Below are 23,175 nucleotides of genomic sequence, written 5' to 3'. Positions count from 1 at the left end.
GTTCGTGGCTTAATGCCTTTTGGGCTCACCAATGCTCTAGATGCATTCATGGATCTCATGAACCGCATGTGCAGGCCGATGTTGGATCAGTCTGTGATTGTATTTATCGTTGATATCTTAGTCTACTCCAAGACTCCGGAGAACACAAGGAGCACATGAGGGAAGTGATGGAGACTTTGAGGAGGGAGAGACTTTTCGTAAAGTTCTCTAAGTGTGAGTTCTGGTTGCACGAGGTGTAGTTTCTGGGGTACCTTTTCAACCAGAGTGGTATTGTGGTCGATCCGGCCAAGGTCAAGGTCGTGATGCAGTGGGAGGTTCCGAGGTGTCCATATGAGATTCGGAGTTTAATTCCTTGGTCTCGCGGGTTATTATTGGAGGTTTATCCAGGATTTCTCTAAGATAGTTGTTCGATTGACTCGGTTGACAAAGAAGATAGTTACATTTTGCTGAGGTCCTAAGCAGCAGGCAGCTTTTGAGACCTTGAGACATCGGTTGTGCGAGGCGCCGATTATGACGCTTCTAGAGGGTGTTGAGGATTTGGTGGTTTATTGTGATACATCGATCATGATTTTGGGAGCAATATTGATGCAGAGGGGACTCGTGATCGCTTACTCTTCGAGGCAGCTGAAGCCTCATGAGGCGAATTATACTATGCATGACATGGAGTTCGGGGCTATGGTTTTTTCCCTCAAGATTTGGCGAAATTACTCTATGGGGTCTGTTGTACCATCTACATGAATCACAAGAGAACGAGGTATCTGATGGATCAGACAAATCTGAATATGAGGCAACGTTGTTGGTTGGATGTGGTGAAGGATTATGATTGCTATATCCTTTATTACCAAGGGAAGGCCAATGTGGTGGCTGATGCTCGCAACCGTAAGGCGGCCGCGACTCCGACCAGAGACATATGTTTGAGGATGAGTATGATTACTCCACTTTTGGAGCGGATTCATGAGGCTTAGGTCGAAGCTATTAAGGAAGATAACCGGACGAGTGAGCGTATTGTGGGTCATGTGGCTTCCTTTGATTATGATAGTTGTGGGTTGTGGACTCTGCATCGACGGTTTTAGGTTCCATATTAGGGTTGTATGCATCATGTTTTGATGGAGGAGGCGCACAAGCCTAGGTTCTCCATTCATCTCAGAGCGACAAAGATGTATAAGGATCTTTGTCCTGTCTATTGGCGACCCTGCATGAAGCGGGATGTAGCTTGGTATGTGGAGCGGTTCTTGACTTGCAGGAAAGTCAATGTCAAGCATCAGCGACCTCACAACAAGATACAACGTTAGAGATTCCCGTATGGAAATAGAAGGATATTAGCATGGATTTCATCACGAAGTTACCTTGGACTGCATGCAGAGTGTATTCTATTTGTGTCATCGTGGATTGGTTGACCAAGAGCACACATTTCATTCTGATTCAGGAGAGTATTTCTGTACAGAAATTGACTAAAATTTATATAAGGGAGGTTGTGGCACGTTATGGGGTGCCAGTTTTGGTGGTTTCTAACAGAGATGTCTGTTTTATGTCCAAGTTTTGGAAGAGTTTCCATGACAATTTGGGTACTCGTCTCCATTTCAGCACAACATTCCATCCTCAGATCGATGGTCAGAGAGAGTGGACTATTCAGACCCTACAGGATATGCTTCGGGCGTGTTTTTGGACTTTGGTGGGAGTTGGGATACGTATCTTTCGTTAGCGGAATTTTCGTATAACAATAGTTATCACGCTAGCATTAAGATGTTCTACATTAGGAACTGTAGGACCCCAATTTGTTGGGGTGAGGTTGGTCAGTGGGTTATGGGGAGTAACGAGGTGATACTCAAGACCACTGAGATGATTCAGTAGGTTTGAGGTAGGCTTTAGACAGCTTAGAGTCAAGAGAAGAGTTATACCGATAGACGCAAATCACACTTAGAGTTCCAGGTAGGGAATATGGTTCTCCTGAAGGTATCACCTTAGAAATGTGTCATTTGATTCAGGAAGAGGGGCCAGCTGGGCCACAGGTATATCGGTCCTTTTTAGGGTTTTGGATTAGGTGAACTAGGTTACATATCGATTGGATCTTCCAGATGAGCTCAGTCAGATTCATAGCACATTCCATGTCTCTCAACTGCGGAAATGCTTAGTAGATGATTCTGCAGTGGTATCGTTGGAGGATATTCAGGTGGATGACCACCTGAATTATATCGAGAAACCAGTGGCGATCCTTGATCGGATGATGAAAACCTTGAGGAATAAGGTTTTGGAGTTGGTGAAGGTGCAATGCCAGCACCGCAAGGGTTCAGATTCGACTTGGGAGCCGGAAGAGGAGACGAGGAAGCACTATCCTGGGTTATTCAGTGCAGCGGACTTCGAGGACGAAGTCTGATTCAAGTGGGTGAGAATTATAACACTTGAACTTAGTAAGTTTCTTAATTAACCTTTACTTTGAAGAAAATTCAAAATGGTCCCTCAGCTAGTACGCTGGGAGTACCAGAGTGGTATGCTTAGGGTACTAGCCTTTCCCTCAACGCAAAGCTCATCCACGTATGTTGGGCGTACGTGGAGTACGCATGGTGTAGATGAGCAGATTTAGAACCCTAATTTTAGGGCTTGCACCCAATATAAGGGATATGATAACCTAATTTGGTCACCTTTGGACCAGCCTCGACATCTTGAAACCCTAATTTAGCCCCTTTTGCTTTGTGTGGTGCTTTTGAGCTCTTGTGAAGCTTTTGTGGTGTATTTTGTGCATCTTGAAGGGGAAAGAGAAGCTTAAAGACTCATCCTTTGTAGAGGAGCTTAGAGATCTAACTTTTGCACCTCCATTTCATGGCTTGTAAGGTATAAAGCTTATAGCTTGTCAACTCATTTCATAGATCTACTCCTTAGCTTGTTTTTATATATATTTGGTCGTTTTTGGTTGGTGCTTGTGAGCTAAGGTCATTATCGAGATTATTCTTGTATATCTGGACATATTAAGGGTTTCTTAAGCATAAAGGTGCAAACTTTATGGTGGTTTTGGTCTCATGCATGTGTTAAGTCATTTATTAAGCTCTTTTGAGCTCTAGAGCCCCCATTAACCCATGCATGCACGTATAGTTGGCAACTTTACATGATAAACCACCTTAGGGAAGTCAGATCTAAGATTTGGGTTGAAGTCTTAACCGAATAAGTGTTGAATGAAGAAAGTTGGCCAAGCTGGGTGTACATTGGGCGTACAAGCTGGTATACCACGCGTACAAGCCCTAAAACGAGTACGCTTAGGTGTTGTTTGTTTTTTGTCTGCAGATCTTATTGGCCTCTTCTGCCTACGTCGTGCAGACCACACACATACATTAGGTTTTACATACTCTTTGTTTTTTCGAAGACTGCATACCTAAAAAGGTCTGCGCGTCCTCTTCTTGGTGCAGATGTAGAACAATGTCTTCAAACCTCTTCAGACATCTTCTAGACTAAAAAACACATATATCTTAGTTTTTTTTTTAACTTAGATTTATTCCAACTTTATCTATGATAAATCATTTGAAAAAAAATACACTTAAATAAAAAATGTTCGACGACACAATCATGAATTTTGTGATAAATTTATAAATAAAAATTTAATTACAAGAATGGTCGTTAGAGCTATTTATATAGATATGAAAAAAATCATAATATTGTCTTATATTTTTTGTGTCAAATTTTATAAAACATTATTTACTGCTATATCATTCATTTATTGGAATAAATATTTATGACCAGTTTTTAATTGATTTAATTCAAAAGATAAAATGAAAATTTTGAAAATTTCATTTAAAATCAAAGTTTCTTTTGATTCATTTTACGTGTTAAATGATGGGTTTTAGCCATAAGAACATCCTATGTGCTCATGCAAACCCTAATGCTTGGATCTAGGTTTCTCTATTGTACATGCTATTCATCCAAGACTTTAAACCCTAGATCTAATATATGATAATCAATATAACATATGAATTAGGGTTTAGATCATACCTTGATTGTTATGTAGCAATAACAATCTTAAATCCTTCTTGTATTGACTTTAGAATACTTAGAGTCACAAGTGTCACACCTCTAATGGTTCACAAACACCAAGAGCAAAAGGATGAAGAAGAGAAGAGAAGGAGATTGCCCAAAACGTGTGGAAACCCTAACCAATTAGTTCACCATGTTTTTGAGCCATAAGGGTTCTTTAAATAGAGAGGCTATTAGGGTTATCTAACAAGGAAACCCTAATTTGGATACTTAGGCCCTAAGCAACCCATGGACCCTTCTTTAACAAGCCTTGGACAATTTCTAATGGGTTTCCCCATAGAATTCGTCCAACCTTATATTATAAAGTAATCCATAGCCCAATTGCAATTATCTTATAATTACAATTCCAGTCCCTCAAGTTTAATTAATCTCTTTTAGCCACAAACTTAATTCTTATTAATTCTTGACTAATATTAATTAAACAATATGATTTCTCATTTAATATATTATTCTCATAATATATTAATAAATCATATTTAATCCTTTCTCTCCATAATTCATCCTATCAAGTTGCTTTGGTGAAGGCAACCCAAAAGGACCATGCACCATCGGGTCAAGTACATACCAAAATAGTTATGGACTTAGACACTAATCCAACAGTCTCCCACTTGGATAAGTCTAATAACTATTCCGCGTATGACTTCAGATCCTGATTCGCAATAGTAGCTTTCTAAAGCCGTTGTCAACTATGATCTTATCAGATACGCGTGTCCTTTAAATAAGGGATCATATATTCCTCCATTCTAGATATTATCGTATAGACTGAGACATGGATCTAAATCATTCTCTCTGTCTATGTGTTGTTTCCCGAATTCAGATTCATGACGACTGACAATAGACTACAATTGAACACATCAATTTAGTCCCAGCTTGGCGAAGCGCTTAGGTGCCATCACTAAATCATTGAGGGGCCCACAGATATCGCTTTTTATCCTACTTTGGATAAAAGGAACGGATAAAATTTGACTCAATGCTCGCTTTCACTTACTCACCAAATCACACACAACAATATGTTTTATAACACCAAGTTACTGGTGCGTTTACATATTATCAACGTGCAACCGACTCGCAAGATACAACTCACACATCTCGGTTTCAAGAATATAAGATATTATCGTCTCACCAATCACTCGTGATAAAATCCATGAAGTGATCCAAGTGAGCGTGGGTTTAATCCAATGCTCAAATCAGATTCATAAGCACTCATGAACGTTGCAGCAAACATTTGCTTATGTCTAATTCTCTTTAGACAATCCACACACCAATTCACGACAGTCTTCATTCATACCTACCTCCAACATATGAACGACTGTGGCCCGTTCGAATAATTTGATTGTTCTAAACCAATTAAATTATTCAGGAAGTCAAAACATGCAAAGTGAAACACATGAATAATACTAATCCCATATGGCCTCAAACCTTTGACTATTAATAAAACACATTTTATTTATCACCATATTGATTACTCATTATTTGTCGTTTCAGGTAATCAACTTCTTACTTGAATTATCACTACACTTGTCCCATGCTCTTAGCATGCACACAATGTTTACCTATGATTCTTACTTTGTGAAATAGATCAAATGAACACATTACCAATCATACTCATTTCACAACTCCCAATCCTTTCTACAAGTGAAAGAATATCAAATTCTTGTCACTTATAGAATATGTTAGATTCTAACATTTTATGCAATGATCCTTTCGTAATGTCACTGCACTAAAGTCACAATGACTATTGCCAATGAAATTACAAAGTTCTCTATTGGAGATTGTTACAATACAATTCCTTAGATGTGATGTCTCTCACTCAAAGTACATTTCTTTGAACATCCTTTTGCACAAAGTTTCTAATCTAGACATAGATTCTCAATATCTAACTCCCAATATGGAAACCTTTCCATACTTAACATATCACAACTCATTCTTAATAGAATCTTATCTATTCATAATAATGTCGATATGCTCCATCTAATATCATACTTCCAACTACTCACAAGCGACCAATCCTCAACAAGCTTTGGATCATCCTTTGATAGTTGTTTAATTATCTTAGTCAAAACAAATTCTATTCCTTTTTCCCTCTAAATGCGCTAGACATTTGGAAAATTTAAGAATGGTCAAATATTATAACATTTGCAATCGATCCTATACCTAAATCGTATGTGGCACGATGCATAATGTCTTACATAAAGATTTGATAGATTATCAATCTTCTGCCATAATATTTTCCGTGCTACGTTCTCATAATTCGAATTATGAAGAGGAATGCCACAATCATAATCGAAATTTTGAGAACGCACTATGTGCTCTTGACAAAATTTATTAACATTCCACAACCGAAGCCCTTAGATTTGAAATGAAGCATAATATTCTCTCCCTTAATTATAGCAAAACAATTATTCAACCCTTACAACTTTGCAAAGTATGACTCTTGTTTTCTATAATTAATATTGCTAACTTGAAATAATTTCCATAATAATCATACAATCATAACATTTATGCTCCTACTATCATGATGATTATTATCATATAAGCATAACTCTTATGCTCCTACTAGCTTTGACATGTATTTAGAAAACAGCTTAACTTCCAGAAATACTTATTGAATTTCTTAAGCTCATATTTCTAATACTTAATGCTTTGATAATCCTTTATCTAAGCTTCTTAATCTCGTACACCTTTGCCTTAGACAGCTCATATATGTGTCTTAAACAATTCAGACTAACTGCCAAATTTCACAATTCGAATCATGGAAAGGGATACCGTAACCATAATCAAATTTGAGAATACAATTTTACAATCACTATCTTCTTAAAATCTTTCTTGGTGAAAGCATTTCCTCACATCCATCTTCATGGAGAAGGAAATCTTATGACACTTAGATTTCAATGGTGTATGTGTTCTTATCCATGCGAATTTTCAAAACCAAAGTTTGCGACAAATCCAAACTCTTATGGACGGAACTTTTTTTAATCTTGATATCTTGCCTTATGGTAACACGGTTGCCCACCATGTCTTCTAAGTAGTTAAGCAGCTCACCCTTTCTTATCAATGTACTTTTCATTTATCAAGGTCCTTGCCTTTTATGCATTCAAATGAGAACTCATAGAACTCATATGCATAATTAACTGGATTGGAACGATGCAGAAACAAGATAGTGTCAACACGATAGGTTGTAAACCTCAAGTCGTGTGCTAGTGATGATCGATAAGGTTTATTTTGACTTGTTCTTGAAGCCTTTCAAGACCATTAAGACTCCCACTGACTCCTTGACATATAATATTCTCTTGTCAATAAAACATTTCTTGACAAACAAATATTAAAGAGTTAGTGTAGTATTTATCAAGACAAAACACTTCACAAAATTAGTCCTAGTTGATCTTTGTATTATCCAATACATCACAACTTTTCAATTTCAAATGTGCAAGAATAAGAAAACCCTTTTCCAAATTCTACATTTGATGAATGTTATAAACCTTCTTAAGACTTGTCACTTAATATCACAATCTTAACTCTAAGACTTGTCTTTGGAACGAAGTATGATTGACTTTTTGATTTAACCATTTGTTCAATTCTCGATTCCTCTTCTTAAACATACAATTGCACAAAGACTCACTTAGAGGATCAATTGATATATGGTTCTTAATCATTAAGACCTATCATAAAACATAATAAAAGGTACTCTCCCTTCTTCTTAGAATAGAGAAAATTTTATCTTTTCTGCCTACTTGATTCTTCTTATTCATTCTGCTATTGATTTAAACTCTTTCAATCAATTCAGAATTACACTTAATTTTATAAGTATAACCATATTTACTAAACCTTTGGTAAATTATGATGAATATCTTTGTTACTCTTGTGATGGACTTGATCAACACACAACTTTGTGTACTCGATCTTCTAGTCCTTCACTTGACACTTTGTCAACGAATTAGTCTAATTTCCAAATATGAAATTTCTCATTCATTATGCAACCAAGTTGCATGATTCCAAGTTTCTGTCTAATTGAAACTTGGGTGATGAGAAACTCTCCCTATTTGGTAAATTAACATAATTAAGAATCACATCCATTTGTTGTAGAAATAAATGAACATCAATTTTTTATAACGATTTCATTGCAAGGAAATAAATAAATAAATAAATGATTCAAGTCAAAATTTATTTTATTCATAAAAGCAGTGGAAAACATTTGTCCTTACAATGCAAAATCAACTGAAAACTATGTAGTCAAAAGAAAAATTCCTAACAACTCTATCATAACTTTCTAAGCTCAAAATCTAATCTTCGAATCCATGCAATCGAGATCCATTTCTTCATGATTAGATTCATCTTGCTCTTTCATCAAGCTTCCTCTCTTTTCATTCATCTTGCAAAACATTCAAATGAAATCTTGTCACATTAAGAATCAACGAATAGGAACTTAATTGAGTTAGATAGTGGATTTTACTTGAAGCACAACCATACTCTTTGACTCTCCCATCTTCTGGACTCTTCAGGCTCTTAGGGCAGACTCGTATCCAACGCCCTTTCTCTTGGCAGCAAACGCAGGTCAGTTCTCCTAGAACGTCCTCGGAAGCATCGTTGGTTGACTCCCCCCAACAAATATGCTCCATTGCTTTGCCAAATCATTTCTGATTCAACAGCAATGAGCATCTAAGTTAGGTCACTGAGGTTTTCATCATGATCCATCATACAATACTTTCTTTTGAACTCATTATATGATTCGGGAAGTGACTGCAAAACCTAGTTCACAACCAACTTATCCGGGAATGACACACTCAACATTTTCAACCTATCAATGTGTGATTTCATTCCTAGAACGTGGGCACACACGGTTTTACCATCTTCATGTTTCATTTCCAATAGGGCTTTAGTGACATTGAACCTTTCAATTCTTTGATCTTGTGGGTTAGGGAGAACAACGGGAGGAGGAGGAGGAAGTGAAGCATGATCTCTTGTTCCTCGATCGAATCGTGGAATATCATCTTCATGTGGAAAGCTTGTTCCATGGGATTTGGGAAGACCATAGTTGTCGAACTTTGACATCTACAAAACGGGAGAAAACAAATTCAAGTTAGTTGATCGATTGAGTCCTTAATAAATCACCCAAATGAGATATTAAGGCTAGGACCCAACACAATATGCTACAACCTCGAAAAGGGATGTCGTAATCTAGTTGCAGAATATTTGAAGGTAAGTGAATGACGATTCACTAATTTTCCACCATGAAAAACGAAAAAACAGATTAAGTCTTAAATGCATTGAAAAACTCCAAGATCCTTTGAGATTCATTGAACCTTTTCAATGGCATGTTTAAATATCGATATGCCCCTCCAGTTTGTGACTGGGGTGTCGAGGATCACAAAGCAGGTGTGAATAACCATGAAAATCTACATGGTGCCCTCACATGTTACAGTCACCTATTCGATGTGCCGGTAAACCACACACGCTCCACCGAACTATGACAAACATTGAGTCACCCTTTGTTACCTTTGCTTAGAACCATTTAGTGTGCCGGTAAACCACACACGCTCCACTAACGTTTTTGCAAGGGTACAAAGTGTAATTTCATGGAATTGCATCAATTCACTTTTGCCTAAAGTAACTAAGATTGGGAATTTGTAAAACATTTAGTTACTTTTGTACTTCATTATACTTATAATGGAAGGTTCTATCCTATCCTACCCGTTCGGCTAACGACCCTCCACTAGTCAAGAGTGCGGCGGGTAAGAGTGGATACCCATTTAATCGCCATTTTATAGGCAATTTCCTTAAACACCCCTTATAGACCAGCTTCGTGAATGAGGCCTACTAACGGTAAGACTGACATTTATTCATACATATATATAATGTTAGACTTTTAATGTTATATATAGTATAGGATGTATTTTACACTTTTAAAATACTATGTGGTCAAATTTAACAATTATACTTTTAATTCAATTAAATTGTAAACCAAAACTTTTTGGATTTATTAAATCTCCTTTAATTATACACTTTAATTAATTAATAAAACCATAAGGTTGTGATTTGAACTTTTCAAAACTAATACTAGAATTTTAGAATTTAACATTTATAAATTAAACTTTTAATCAAATTTTAAATTCCAAAACTTGAGGGCAAGTTTTGAAACATTTCAAAACATTAGGGTTTAGAATTTAAATATTTCAAATTCAAACTTTTAAATCAAAATTTAAATTCCAAAACTTGAGGACAAGTTTGAGACTTTTCAAAACACTAGGGTTTCAACTATTTAAATTTCAAAACAAAAACTTTTGAGTTCAAATTTAAACTATAAAACCTAAAAGGGAAAAATTAAAACTTTTTCACAAGATAATTCAAATCTAAATTACAAATAATCAAACTTTATCTAATAAAACAAATGTTTATCTTAATTTTGACAATTATCTTCTATTTAGGTAAGGATAATCACCAAATATTGATAAAATTCGGATTTTATAACAAAAACATGTTTATGGTAATTATCCAAAGCCAAAATAGGAAGAAAATCGCGAATGTCAGCTGTCAGACGCTTTGACTCGTCGAGTCTGGACCTGGACTCGTCGAGTACAATTGACTTGACGATTGCACCAAGTGACTCGGCGAGTCATACACTCAGAAGCAAAAAATTTCGATTTTCATTGCTGATTTCGATCAAATATCCATCAATACAATAGAAACCAATCTAGGCTCTGATACCACTGATGGGTTTTAGCCATAAGAACATCCTATGTGCTCATGCAAACCCTAATACTTGGATCTAGGTTTCTCTATTGTACATGCTATTCATCCAAGACTTTAAACCCTAGATCTAATATATGATAATCAATATAACATATGAATTAGGGTTTAGATCATACCTTGATTGTTATGTAGCAATAACAATCTTAAATCCTTCTTGTATTGACTTTAGAATACTTAGAGTCACAAGTGTCACTCCTCTAATGGTTCACAAACACCAAGAGCAAAAGGATGAAGAAGAGAAGAGAAGGAGGTTGCCCAAAACGTGTGGAAACCCTAACCAATTAGTTCACCACGTTTTTGAGCCATAAGGGTTCTTTAAATAGAGAGGCTATTAGGGTTATCTAACAAGGAAACCCTAATTTGGATACTTAGGCCCTAAGCAACCCATGGACCCTTCTTTAACAAGCCTTGGACAATTTCTAATGGGTTTCCCCATAGAATTCGTCCAACCTTATATTATAAAGTAATCCATAGCCCAATTGCAATTATCTTATAATTACAATTCCAGTCCCTCAAGTTTAATTAATCTCTTTTAGCCACAAACTTAATTCTTATTAATTCTTGACTAATATTAATTAAACAATATGATTTCTCCTTTAATATATTATTCTCATAATATATTAATAAATCATATTTAATCCTTTCTCTCCATAATTCATCCTATCAAGTTGCTTTGGTGAAGGCAACCCAAAAGGACCATGCACCATCGGGTCAAGTACATACCAAAATAGTTATGGACTTAGACACTAATCCAACAGTCTCCCACTTGGATAAGTCTAATAACTATTCCGCGTATGACTTCAGATCCTGATTCGCAATAGTAGCTTTCTAAAGTCGTTGTCAACTATGATCTTATCAGATACGCGTGTCCTTTAAATAAGGGATCATATATTCCTCCATTCTAGATATTATCGTATAGACTGAGACATGGATCTAAATCATTCTCTCTGTCTATGTGTTGTTTCCCGAATTCAGATTCATGACGACTGACAACAGACTACAATTGAACACATCAATTTAGTCCCATCTTGGCGAAGCGCTTAGGTGCCATCACTAAATCATTGAGGGGCCCACATATATCACTTTTTATCCTACTTTGGATAAAAGGAACGGATAAAATTTGACTCAATGCTCGCTTTCACTTACTCACCAAATCACACACAACAATATGTTTTATAACACCAAGTTACTGGTGCGTTTACATATTATCAACGTGCAACCGACTCGCAAGATACAACTCACACATCTCGGTTTCAAGAATATAAGATATTATCGTCTCACCAATCACTCGTGATAAAATCCATGAAGTGATCCAAGTGAGCGTGGGTTTAATCCAATGCTCAAATCAGATTCATAAGCACTCATGAACGTTGCAGCAAACATTTGCTTATGTCTAATTCTCTTTAGACAATCCACACACCAATTCACGACAGTCTTCATTCATACCTACCTCCAACATATGAACGACTGTGGCCCGTTCGAATAATTTGATTGTTCTAAACCAATTAAATTATTCAGGAAGTCAAAACATGCAAAGTGAAACACATGAATAATACTAATCCCATATGGCCTCAAACCTTTGACTATTAATAAAACACATTTTATTTATCACCATATTGATTACTCATTATTTGTCGTTTCGGGTAATCAACTTCTTACTTGAATTATCACTACACTTGCCCCATGCTCTTAGCATGCACACAATGTTTACCTATGATTCTTACTTTGTGAAATAGATCAAATGAACACATTACCAATCATACTCATTTCACAACTCCCAATCCTTTCTACAAGTGAAAGAATATCAAATTCTTGTCACTTATAGAATATGTTAGATTCTAACATTTTATGCAATGATCCTTTCGTAATGTCACTGCACTAAAGTCACAATGACTATTGCCAATGAAATTACAAAGTTCTCTATTGGAGATTGTTACAATACAATTCCTTAGATGTGATGTCTCTCACTCAAAGTACATTTCTTTGAAAATTTTGAAAATTTCATTTAAAATCAAAGTTTCTTTTGATTCATTTTACGTGTTAAATGATGGGTTTTAGCCATAAGAACATCCTATGTGCTCATGCAAACCCTAATGCTTGGATCTAGGTTTCTCTATTGTACATGCTATTCATCCAAGACTTTAAACCCTAGATCTAATATATGATAATCAATATAACATATGAATTAGGGTTTAGATCATACCTTGATTGTTATGTAGCAATAACAATCTCAAATCCTTCTTGTATTGACTTTAGAAAGCTTAGAGTCACAAGTGTCACTCCTCTAATGGTTCACAAACACCAAGAGCAAGAGGATGAAGAAGAGAAGAGAAGGAGGCTGCCCAAAACGTGTGGAAACCCTAACCAATTAGTTCACCACGTTTTTGAGCCATAAGGGTTCTTTAAATAGAGAGGCTATTAGAGTTATCTAACAAGGAACCCTAATTTGGATGCTTAGGCCCTAAGCAACCCATGGACCCTTCTTTAACAAGCCTTGGACGATTTCTAATGGGTTTCCCCATAGAATTCGTCCAACCTTAGATTATAAGGTAATCCATAGCCCAATTGCAATTATCTTATAATTAGAATTCCAGTCCCTCAAGTTTAATTAATCTCTTTTAGCCACAAACTTAATTCTTATTAATTCTTGACTAATATTAATTAAACAATATGATTTCTCCTTTAATATATTATTCTCATAATATATTAATAAATCATATTTAATCATTTCTCTCCATAATTCATCCTATCAAGTTGCTTTGGTGAAGGCAACCCAAAAGGACTGTGCACCATCGGGTCAAGTACATACCAAAATAGTTATAGACTTAGACACTAATCCAACATTAAATTATTTTATCCTTAATTACAATGGTTAACTATATCTTTGCAACCAAAGTTTGTTGGTTTTTATCAAATATATACGTTAATTTGTACCATTTTATTTTTACTTTTTATACAATAATACATAAAAGTCGATCTACATTTATTACTTATCAATAATAAAGTCATAAAATTATTTAAAAACTCTTTTAAGCTTAAAAAAATCGGTTTAATTAGATTTTAGTTTATTCTAGCAGCCTGCAGATATTAAAAAACAAACAGTCTTCTTCTTTCATACTGCAGACGTTTGGTCCACCTCTTCTATTGCAGAGGTCTGCAGATGTGGTCCGCAGATTGCAAACATTTTGCTTCAGAAAAAACAAATAATACCTTAGTGTACGAGAAGAGTACGCCCCGCGTACACGGCAGATGGGATTTGACATGTTTGGCTCACGACATTGGGCTATGTTTGGACTCTAGATGATTAGGGCCTTGTTGGGACATCAAAATATTATTTTGGGCTAAGGATATTTTATTGGACCGTTGGTTGAAGGCCCATGAGGGGGTTTGCGCCTAATTTGGAAATGTAGGCCATATTTGGGCCTTGGATGATTATCTTGAAATTTGGGCTTTTTGGACATTTGGATTGGGCTTTGGCCTTGGCCTAAATTTTGGGAAAAGGGTAAAATGTCTTCTACCTTAGATTGGATTCCTTGTGTGAGTTAGGATCCAATTATTAATTGGATGTTATTTGTGATTATAGCACGAGGATTCTTAGCGGGCCAAGAGTCAGATTTCTATCTATGAGATTCAGCAGCCTAAGGTAAGTTTCCTCAATGTATTTAATGGGTCGAAGGCTCCAATGTCGGCCTATGGTTTGATATTTTACTATGTTAGTTGTCTGTGTGACTCTTGCATGTGTTATGTGTACTCGGAAGGGGATCGATGTCGAGCGGGGCCTGATGACTGTATTGTATGCTATTATCTTTGTGATTATCGCATGTGTTTGTTTGATTATATGATTATACGTTTATATGTACAATGGGCGAGGCCAAATGACTGATAGATCTATATATCGTGCGGGGCCCGATGTCGGGCGGATCCTGATGACGTGTGGGGCCCATTATGTGTTTATTTATGTATGTATGGTATGTGGTATTTTAGGGAAATCGCTAAGCTTTGTGCTTATGGTTTTCAATTTATGTTTTAGGTACTTCAGGATCGAAAGGGAAGAGCCCGGGATGATTGCAGAGCACACACCACCTTTTTCTGCATTTTGAGAATTACTCTGATATGTTTTGATGTATTACCACACTTTATTCTTTTTGGGGTGTATGAAAATGTATGGATTAATGTTTTATAAAATCAAAAAAGAAATTTTGGTGTCTTATTTTTGGGACGTTACACTTAGTAACACAGATTCTCTTGGCACATTTAGAATGTGAAAGTAGTTTGCAATATCTTTAACTTCATCAATGTGCTTGAAAGCATCTTCATACTCTTTCGTGGAGAAAGGTATGTCCTTGAGCATGGATAAAATGTTCCCTTTGAGCTCAAAACTTCTCTCGGCTGGAATCTCAAGTGGAAGTAGACCTGGTCCATGTTCTTCATGTGTCCTCTTCTTGTAGTCGCCCATCGTCATTCTCATAATGTCTGCCATCTCTTCTTCTTCGATCTTTAACTCTGAATCGTTTGAACTTCCTTCAGTATTGGATTTTGGATCATATCCTACTTCCTTCTTACTTGGAGTCTTCTAAAAAAAGTTCAAATGTATTAGATTTGAAAGTATTGCTCGATTCGCCCTTCTTGTCCTTCTTGTGGAAAGTGGATTATGGATCTTCTAGTGGAGGAACAACTAGAGTTTTCGATAGTCAGGTCATAAATCACTAAAACAAAACAAAAACGCGTAAAATGAATAAAAATCAATAAACTAATAAATTCACTGAAGCGGGACCACGATGTGGTTGCGTCTCAGGAAAAAAAAAAAAAAAAAAAAAAGCAACCAAAGTAACTTTTTCTGGTTTTTACCCCACAAAAAAATCTAATAACTAAAATCAATTGAACTAATAACTAAATAAGTTGTTCACCGACAACGGTGCCAAAAACTTTGATGTGTACAAACGTACCTTTTTGTTTTAAATTTATAACCTAACAAATTCCTATTGACTATGCCCCTATAGGCAGTGTACCTAGTCAGATTATAGTTCAGCTAAGGTAAGTCAGGTGTCGATCACATGGAACAGAAACCAATTAATTAAATTAACCACTTTTAATTAAACTAACAAACAAACTATGATTTTTGGGGTTTTGTACTGATTTTTCAAGATCGGAATAACTTAATTATCACCTAACAAGTAATAAATCAACGAAAACAAAATGACTTCAAGTATTAAAAGAATACTTTTTCCTAGATCCGATTTCACTTTCTCTTATAGTTGATTTCTTATAGATAGATTATATTGATTAATAATTATCTAGCTATTATGATCAAATATCTAGGTCTATCAATTTATGAATGAAAAAACAATGATCATGCACAAGTTAAACACCAAATTGATAATAGCATAATTTGGACTGTGAATTATATGAGTTACTCTCGTATGATCAATTCAAGCAACCAAACACAAATTAATACTAATTATTCTCTCTAACATAGTTAAAGTTACTAGCTTTAATTACTTAAACTAAGATGTGATTAATCCTAACTCTAGTTATCTAATGATCATAAACAATTAGGAGACGGATTCATGAAATTAATATGATCAATTAACACACAAAATCTGATTTATAAGCAATAAAAACGTGAACTAAAGCATGTTATGGTTTATATATTAAACACAAGTAAAATCAAATATAATCATCCAATAATTGAAATCAACTCATGTGGATCAAGTTCATCTTCACCAAACAGAAGTAAAAGGTGTTTAACCTCTCATTATAGTAGAAAAACACATTAAATCTAAGTAAAATAAGCTACAAATAAGTTTAATAAGCAAACCAACTAGATCAATGTTGAATTCCTTCTAAATCTTCTTCAATCTTGAGCTTCACTTGAATTTCAACTTTCTTCTAGGTTTCTAAGGGTTATTAGTCGTAATTAGCCTCTGAAAACCGAATGCATCCCTTGATTTCAACCTAATGTATGGCGTTTTATAATTGTGAAAATATGGCCACCACGTCAAAGTTACTGCGACCACAACGTGGTCTTGAAGTAAGTCTTATGCCTACCAAGTCAACATATAGGTCGCTAAATATTCCAATCACCACGACGTGGTCTTCAGTCATCTTCTTTTCTTCTTTTGTTTTAGGTCACATTTCCTGCTTCTAGCTCCTCGTATGCTCGCCTTTTGTGCCAAGCAAGTCTTTGTCGCAACAAAACATGTTTTAAACATAATAAGTATCTTTTGTTTCATATTAAGCATAATTGTAGTTAAAAATATTAAAAATATGCCTTAGATATGTAGTTAATTATGCATACATCATACATCAGTTATTCATAATTTTTCCAACTTAAATATGAATATATCGTTTGGTAGATGACTAATACATAAATATAAAAAATAAAAAAAAATTAAAAAAAAAACACATGTTTTGAGAAAAGACTGTTGAAATCTATAATGAAAATGTTTAGAGTTCTTAAACAATTTGAGGCATACCAAAAGGACAAAAAAACATTTATAATACATAAATAAGTAATTATATACTCATAAAAACGTATAATTATAACTATCCACGAGTTCCGTTCATCCAGTCGCTACTTAAAACGTACCAATGAGATTGAAATATGATAGAAATGAATTATAGAGTATATTATTTAACTTATGGTTTTTTTTTTTGACAAAAAATGGCATGTTAAACAAGAATTGTAGGGACCATTTGTTATTTGAATTGTTAGGCTGGAGGGAGTGATGCCACCGAAACCACACTCCCTCCTAACAATATATATATATATATATATATATATATATATATATATATATATATATATATATATATATATATATATATACACACACACACATGGAGTAAAGGTTAAAAAAATTACACGAGTATTGACCGTTCAACGGTCAAATATGGAATAAAGCAACAAGCAATCAAGTATCACGGTGCTCTACAGCCGTAGTGCGGTCAAAATCGCGCAAGACCGCGGTCTGGGGGCGGTGTGTGTGGTCCAGGTGGAACGAACCGCGGTCCCAAGCCGCGGCCACACCATATAGCCTTAGGCTCTACTAATAAAACAATCATATTATATCTAAAACAAAGGAATTGCCAAACTCAGACACACGTAGACCAAAATACAGATCATCGTGTATAAAAAGAAACCCTTCAACATATAAATGGCTTTAGAAATTAAATGAATTTTTTTTATAAAGAGATATTATGGCAATTTCTATTTACGGAAAAATTCATACAACGTTAGCATATAAGAAACTTCTTTTAAACAATTATTTAAGTAGGGGTGTGCACCAAACCGCATAAACCGCCCGCACCGCACCACACCGCACCGCATAACGTGGTTTAAAACAAATGCGGCGCGGTTTGCGGATTGTAATTTGGTCAAACCGCACTACGCGGTGCGGTTTGCGGTTTTTAATTACAACACCGCGGTTCAAACCGCACCGCACTATATATATATATATATATATATATATATATATATATATATATATATATATATATATATATATATATATATATATATATAACCAATTTAGTATAAAATAATTAAAGAACATAACTAATTTAGTCATACATACGAAAAAATGGAACTTTTGTTTAAGTGAATTTGATAGGACTTCCTTTAATAAATTAGATATTTTTGCTAATTCTTTATATGTTTTTCTTTATTTTAATTATACGTTCGAACATGTACAATATATTGTTTAGAATGTATATAGAGTATATGTTTGTTATTCGTCTTCTAGTCTTAGGTAAAAACATATACAATATATTGTTTAGAATATATTGTTTACAATAACTTAATATTTATATACTCATACTTAAATTTGAAAAGTTGCCTACCAAACCGCACCAAAACCGCCCACACCGTACCAAACCGCACCGCACCGCATAACGCGGTTTGGAACCTTCGTGGTGCGGTTTACGGTTTCCAATAATTTCAAACCGCACGTGCGGTACGGTTTGTGGTTTTACCTCCAAACCGCACCAAACCGCACCGCGAACACCCCTATATTTAAGAGTATGCTAAAAACGTCTAAGTGATATCAAATTACTGTAATTTTACGGTATTAAACTTGTAGAAGCCGAAAAATGGAATCATAAAATATCAAGAAAAACTTAGCGAATGATCTTGAACAATTCAATTTTGTTACACATCGAGCGATAAAACGTTGAGTATAATGCGTCCGACTTTAAACAAAGTGTTGATAACGTGTTGTAAAACGAATTAACTCAATTCAAAGGATCATGACAACATTCCCATTTAACCATATAAAAGTGTTTTTAGAGATATATGAGATATACCAGACAAATACATAACACCCTCTTTCTATAGGGTAGAGTTTGGGTAAGTTAAATGGTTGGACGCGTTATGTACATAAATTCTACTTGTAAATGCGAGCGACCATTTTTCATTCATGTGAGTTACAACATTCCTAAAATATTAGTAGTTAATTTGTTTGTTATTTTTTTAACTATTATAATTTTATAATTCATATATTATAATTTATATATGAAAATACACTTTAGTGTAAATTTATTCTAATTTTTATAAAGATAAGATATTTTTTGATGGTAAAATTGGTGTTGGTTTTATCTCATAAATTAGTATCAAATTAAAAAACTTATTATCTAAAATAGAAATCTATTTAATATTAAATAGATTCTTATTTGATCATTGAAGATATATACCATAGATTAAAGAATATCTTTCAAATTAAAATATGTTTATTTTACATTTAATATATATCTTTATTTGATTATAAAGTTGAAGAACATTTCCAATTTGGCAATTTGCCATGATCTTACCAATCAAACCCCAATGTTTATGTTAATTACTTCATCATTACCACCAACCATATACACTTATTTAAATAATATTTAAAATCTTAGCGTTACGTGCGACATAATTACAAAATCACAGCTAGATAGAGGAAGAGGAGAGAGAGAGACAGGGGCGTCGTGTGCATCCTCCCTTTTCTCATAGACTTTTTAATTAAATCATCACTATTTTTAATTCTGTTCCTTACTTTATGTAGTTGATGTGATGTTCTTCGATTATTGTATGATTTTTTGTGGCATTTCTGATCAACCTATAGTTTTCCGTCCATGTATCATCGGCAAATCCGTGAATCGTAGTCGGCGTTGACGGTGGAACAGATTGTATCAATATGAGTTTGGTTAATAACAGCGTCGAGACAGTAAACGCTGCAGCCACCGCTATAGTTTCCGCCGAGAGCCGCGTTCAGCCGACCTCCGTTCAGGTTTGTTTCCAATTTGAAACCGATTTGATTTCTCTGTATATGTGTTGAAAAACTTGACGAATCGATACAGCAAATGAATCCTTGATATTTTGAACGTTTCCGTTTGCTACATGACGATTCTGATCGATTCATTTTCCGTTTTCTCAAGTGCAATCGGTAGTGAAATTTCGTTTTGTTAAATCGGTTGTGTATAATTTAGTGGTATAATCGCTTGAAATTGAAGAAGGTGTAGCTGCTGAATTGAAAAATCACAAGTTTTCTCAAATTATTGGAAAAGCTATGAATTTAATTATAGATGGACCACTTCTGAAGCTCCATCTGAATAATATTCATTTTTCTCACTATTGTTACTCCAAATAGGTACGACTTTTAGTGATTGGATGCAATAAATTGCCTGGAATCTGGATCATTCATCTTCTTTTCAATTCTACAATTATGGCGAGATTTAAGATCGATTCCTACTCAAATATACCTGTAGATCCAATTTAAGAAACTCAATCATCACATACTGTTTTGTTCTATCCACTTCATATGATCCAATTATAAATTATTCACATTCCTTATGATATCTTTATGATCAGAAAAGAAGATGGAGCAGCTGCTGGAGTCTATACTGGTGTTTCGGATCATACAAACAAAGCAAACAAATCAGTCACGCCCTTTTAGCTCCTGAATCATCAACAACATCCAATCCAACAGCACCATCAACAATCCAAAACACGAACACCACAAACACCGTCGTATTCCCTTTCATTGCTCCGCCGTCTTCTCCGGCGTCGTTCCTCCAATCAGATCCCCCCTCAGCCTCCTACTCCCCAGTCGGTCTACTCTCGTTCAAATCCCAAGGAGTCGCGTCATCAATTTTCACAATCGGTCCCTACGCTTACGAGACTCAGCTAGTTTCACCCCCTGTCTTTTCAACTTACACAACCGAACCCTCCACCGCCTCCTTCACACCCCCTCCTGAATCCGTTCAAATCACCACCCCTTCATCCCCCGAAGTCCCATTCGCACAGTTGCTGACGTCATCGCTCGCACGTGCGAGAAAACAAAATCAGAAGTTCCCATTTTCACAATACGAGTTCCAGCCTTATAACAACACGAAGAAATTGGGTTCACGATTGAGTTCCGGATCCTTGACCCCGAATGGATGGGGTTCGAGATTAGGGTCGGGTTCATTGACCCCAAATGGATTGGGTTCGAGATTAGGGTCGGGTTCATTGACCCCAAATGGAGGCGAAATGAGTCAGATTTCTGAGGTGGCGTCGCTTGCCAACTCAGCAACGAATTCACCCAAGGGAGAAACGTTGGTTGACCATAGGGTTTCGTTTGACTTGACTCATTTGGATCTCGTGAACAATCTAGAATCTTCTAGAACTTCATCAGGGCATCGGGATTTTAATTTTGACAACATGAATCCGGGTGTTGGTGTGGCATTGGGGTCCGAAAAGAATTGGACATTTTTCCCTATGTTACAGACGCCGGTTAAGCCGAGCTGAGGGTAAATGGGTAATTTACTATTATGCCCTTAAGAGGTACAGATATCTGATTTGTCATTTGGGCTTTTGATGTATGCAATTTATATATAGAATTTGTTATGAGTTAGTTCGCTTTTACATGTATTATGATTGCAAATAGAAATATATTTAAATTATATCGTAATAGAAAGATAAATGAAAAGGACACGTGGCAATTGGTAATTGGATGGTATAAGATGTGAAGAGTTTATGGACGAAAAATGACTCTTTTTCACGTCTTTTCTTGCATTATAACATCCAGTTGGAGTTTATCTTATTATACGACTTATTGTGTGTCTCGTATGTTGACAATATCTTAGAGTCTAGTGTTGAAGGCTATTTTTTCAGTTTCTATATTGTTACAATAATAATTTAATTTTTCTTTACCAGTTTTATAGTTTGTTTTGCGTTAAAAAAAATATATATATATATATGATCGGAAAAATCAAGCCAAATTTGTTGGATGACCGATAAAATCTCATTTAAGAGTTTCTTAAAATATTTCTAATATATAATTAATTAACCTATTATTTCATTTGTCTTTTTATATCATTTTGTATTTTCCAACTAACTTATCAAATATTTTTTTTACCAAACAAAACATTTTTATTGGCCTGTTAAATATAAAACATAAATAAGATTTGTTTCTTTAATAAATATATAGAGTGAAGTTGTCACCGTTCAAATATTATTATTGAAAGAAAATATCATGAATATACTCGTTCATGATAAGTGTTAATGTGAGATATATCATTCGTGATAGTACAATGTTCGATGTTTTTTTTTTTATTATCAAACAATCATTGTATAGATAAAGGTAGTGGTCGATTCAGAAAAAAGTTACAATTAACATCAATGTCAATATTAGGACGGATTGAATTGTATTAGATCCAAAATTGGTATCGATTTGATTCAGATAGGAAGAGTAAATGAATTTTGTATATAAATGTTATATTTGCTTTGGACATACATTTAATATGTTTATTTTTGTATAGTTTTTGGGGGAAATGGGTACCCATTTAAACAAATATTTGAAGTGTAAACGGATATTGGAATTAAAATGGAATGTAGGAAGGCATTAATGGTAGCAATTGGTGGCCATTTCTGGTTGGGAAGCTTTGCAGGATTGATTATGACATGAGACTATGGGGGATGCATCAAATCACAATGGATCCTATGTTGAAATTATTGCATCTCTTTTTCTTATATATTTTCTACCATAGTAACACAAAATTTATATTACTAACACACTGTGTTTAGTATCAAATATAGAGAATTAATCAGATCAATACAAAACTTCTTTTGCCTAATCTTTTATAAAATCCATTCAAGTGTTAAAAAAATAACAATATACTACAATTAAATTATCTTTAATGTTAATTTACCATGATGTTTTCTATTTTTCAAAAATTTACATTTAACTTGTCTCACACAAACTTTTATTTATTTGTTATTTATGTAAATATCTTTCTAATGAATCAAAGTTATCAGTTGTTAGGAGACAGAGTAAGAATGATTGGAATTTATCCTGAAAATAAACCTTTTCATTCTTTTGGTCAAACTTAAGAAAAAGTTGTCTTTTTAGTATAAAATTATAATATCATAAATTATCAATGATTGAAGGTAAA

At 34.8% G+C, this 23,175-nt stretch overlaps 1 protein-coding gene across 1 annotated transcript; it reads left to right on the top strand.

Moving 5' to 3' along the window:
• Positions 1-19,661: 19,661 nt before the first annotated feature.
• LOC145015562 (uncharacterized) lies at positions 19,662-21,638 on the top strand. Its single transcript, XM_078974032.1, has 2 exons — positions 19,662-20,030; positions 20,612-21,638. The coding sequence occupies exons 1-2, from the start codon at positions 19,938-19,940 to the stop codon at positions 21,527-21,529; spliced, it is 1,011 nt and encodes a 336-aa protein (XP_078830158.1). The 5' UTR covers positions 19,662-19,937; the 3' UTR covers positions 21,530-21,638.
• Positions 21,639-23,175: the final 1,537 nt, after the last annotated feature.

The sequence above is a fragment of the Lactuca saligna genome, chromosome 9 (assembly GCF_052625555.1).
Source record: "Lactuca saligna cultivar CGN05327 chromosome 9, ASM5262555v1, whole genome shotgun sequence".
NCBI lineage: Eukaryota > Viridiplantae > Streptophyta > Magnoliopsida > Asterales > Asteraceae > Lactuca > Lactuca saligna.
The sequence above is the reverse complement of the archived record's forward strand: the minus strand, read 5'-3'. Positions and strand labels throughout refer to the sequence as shown.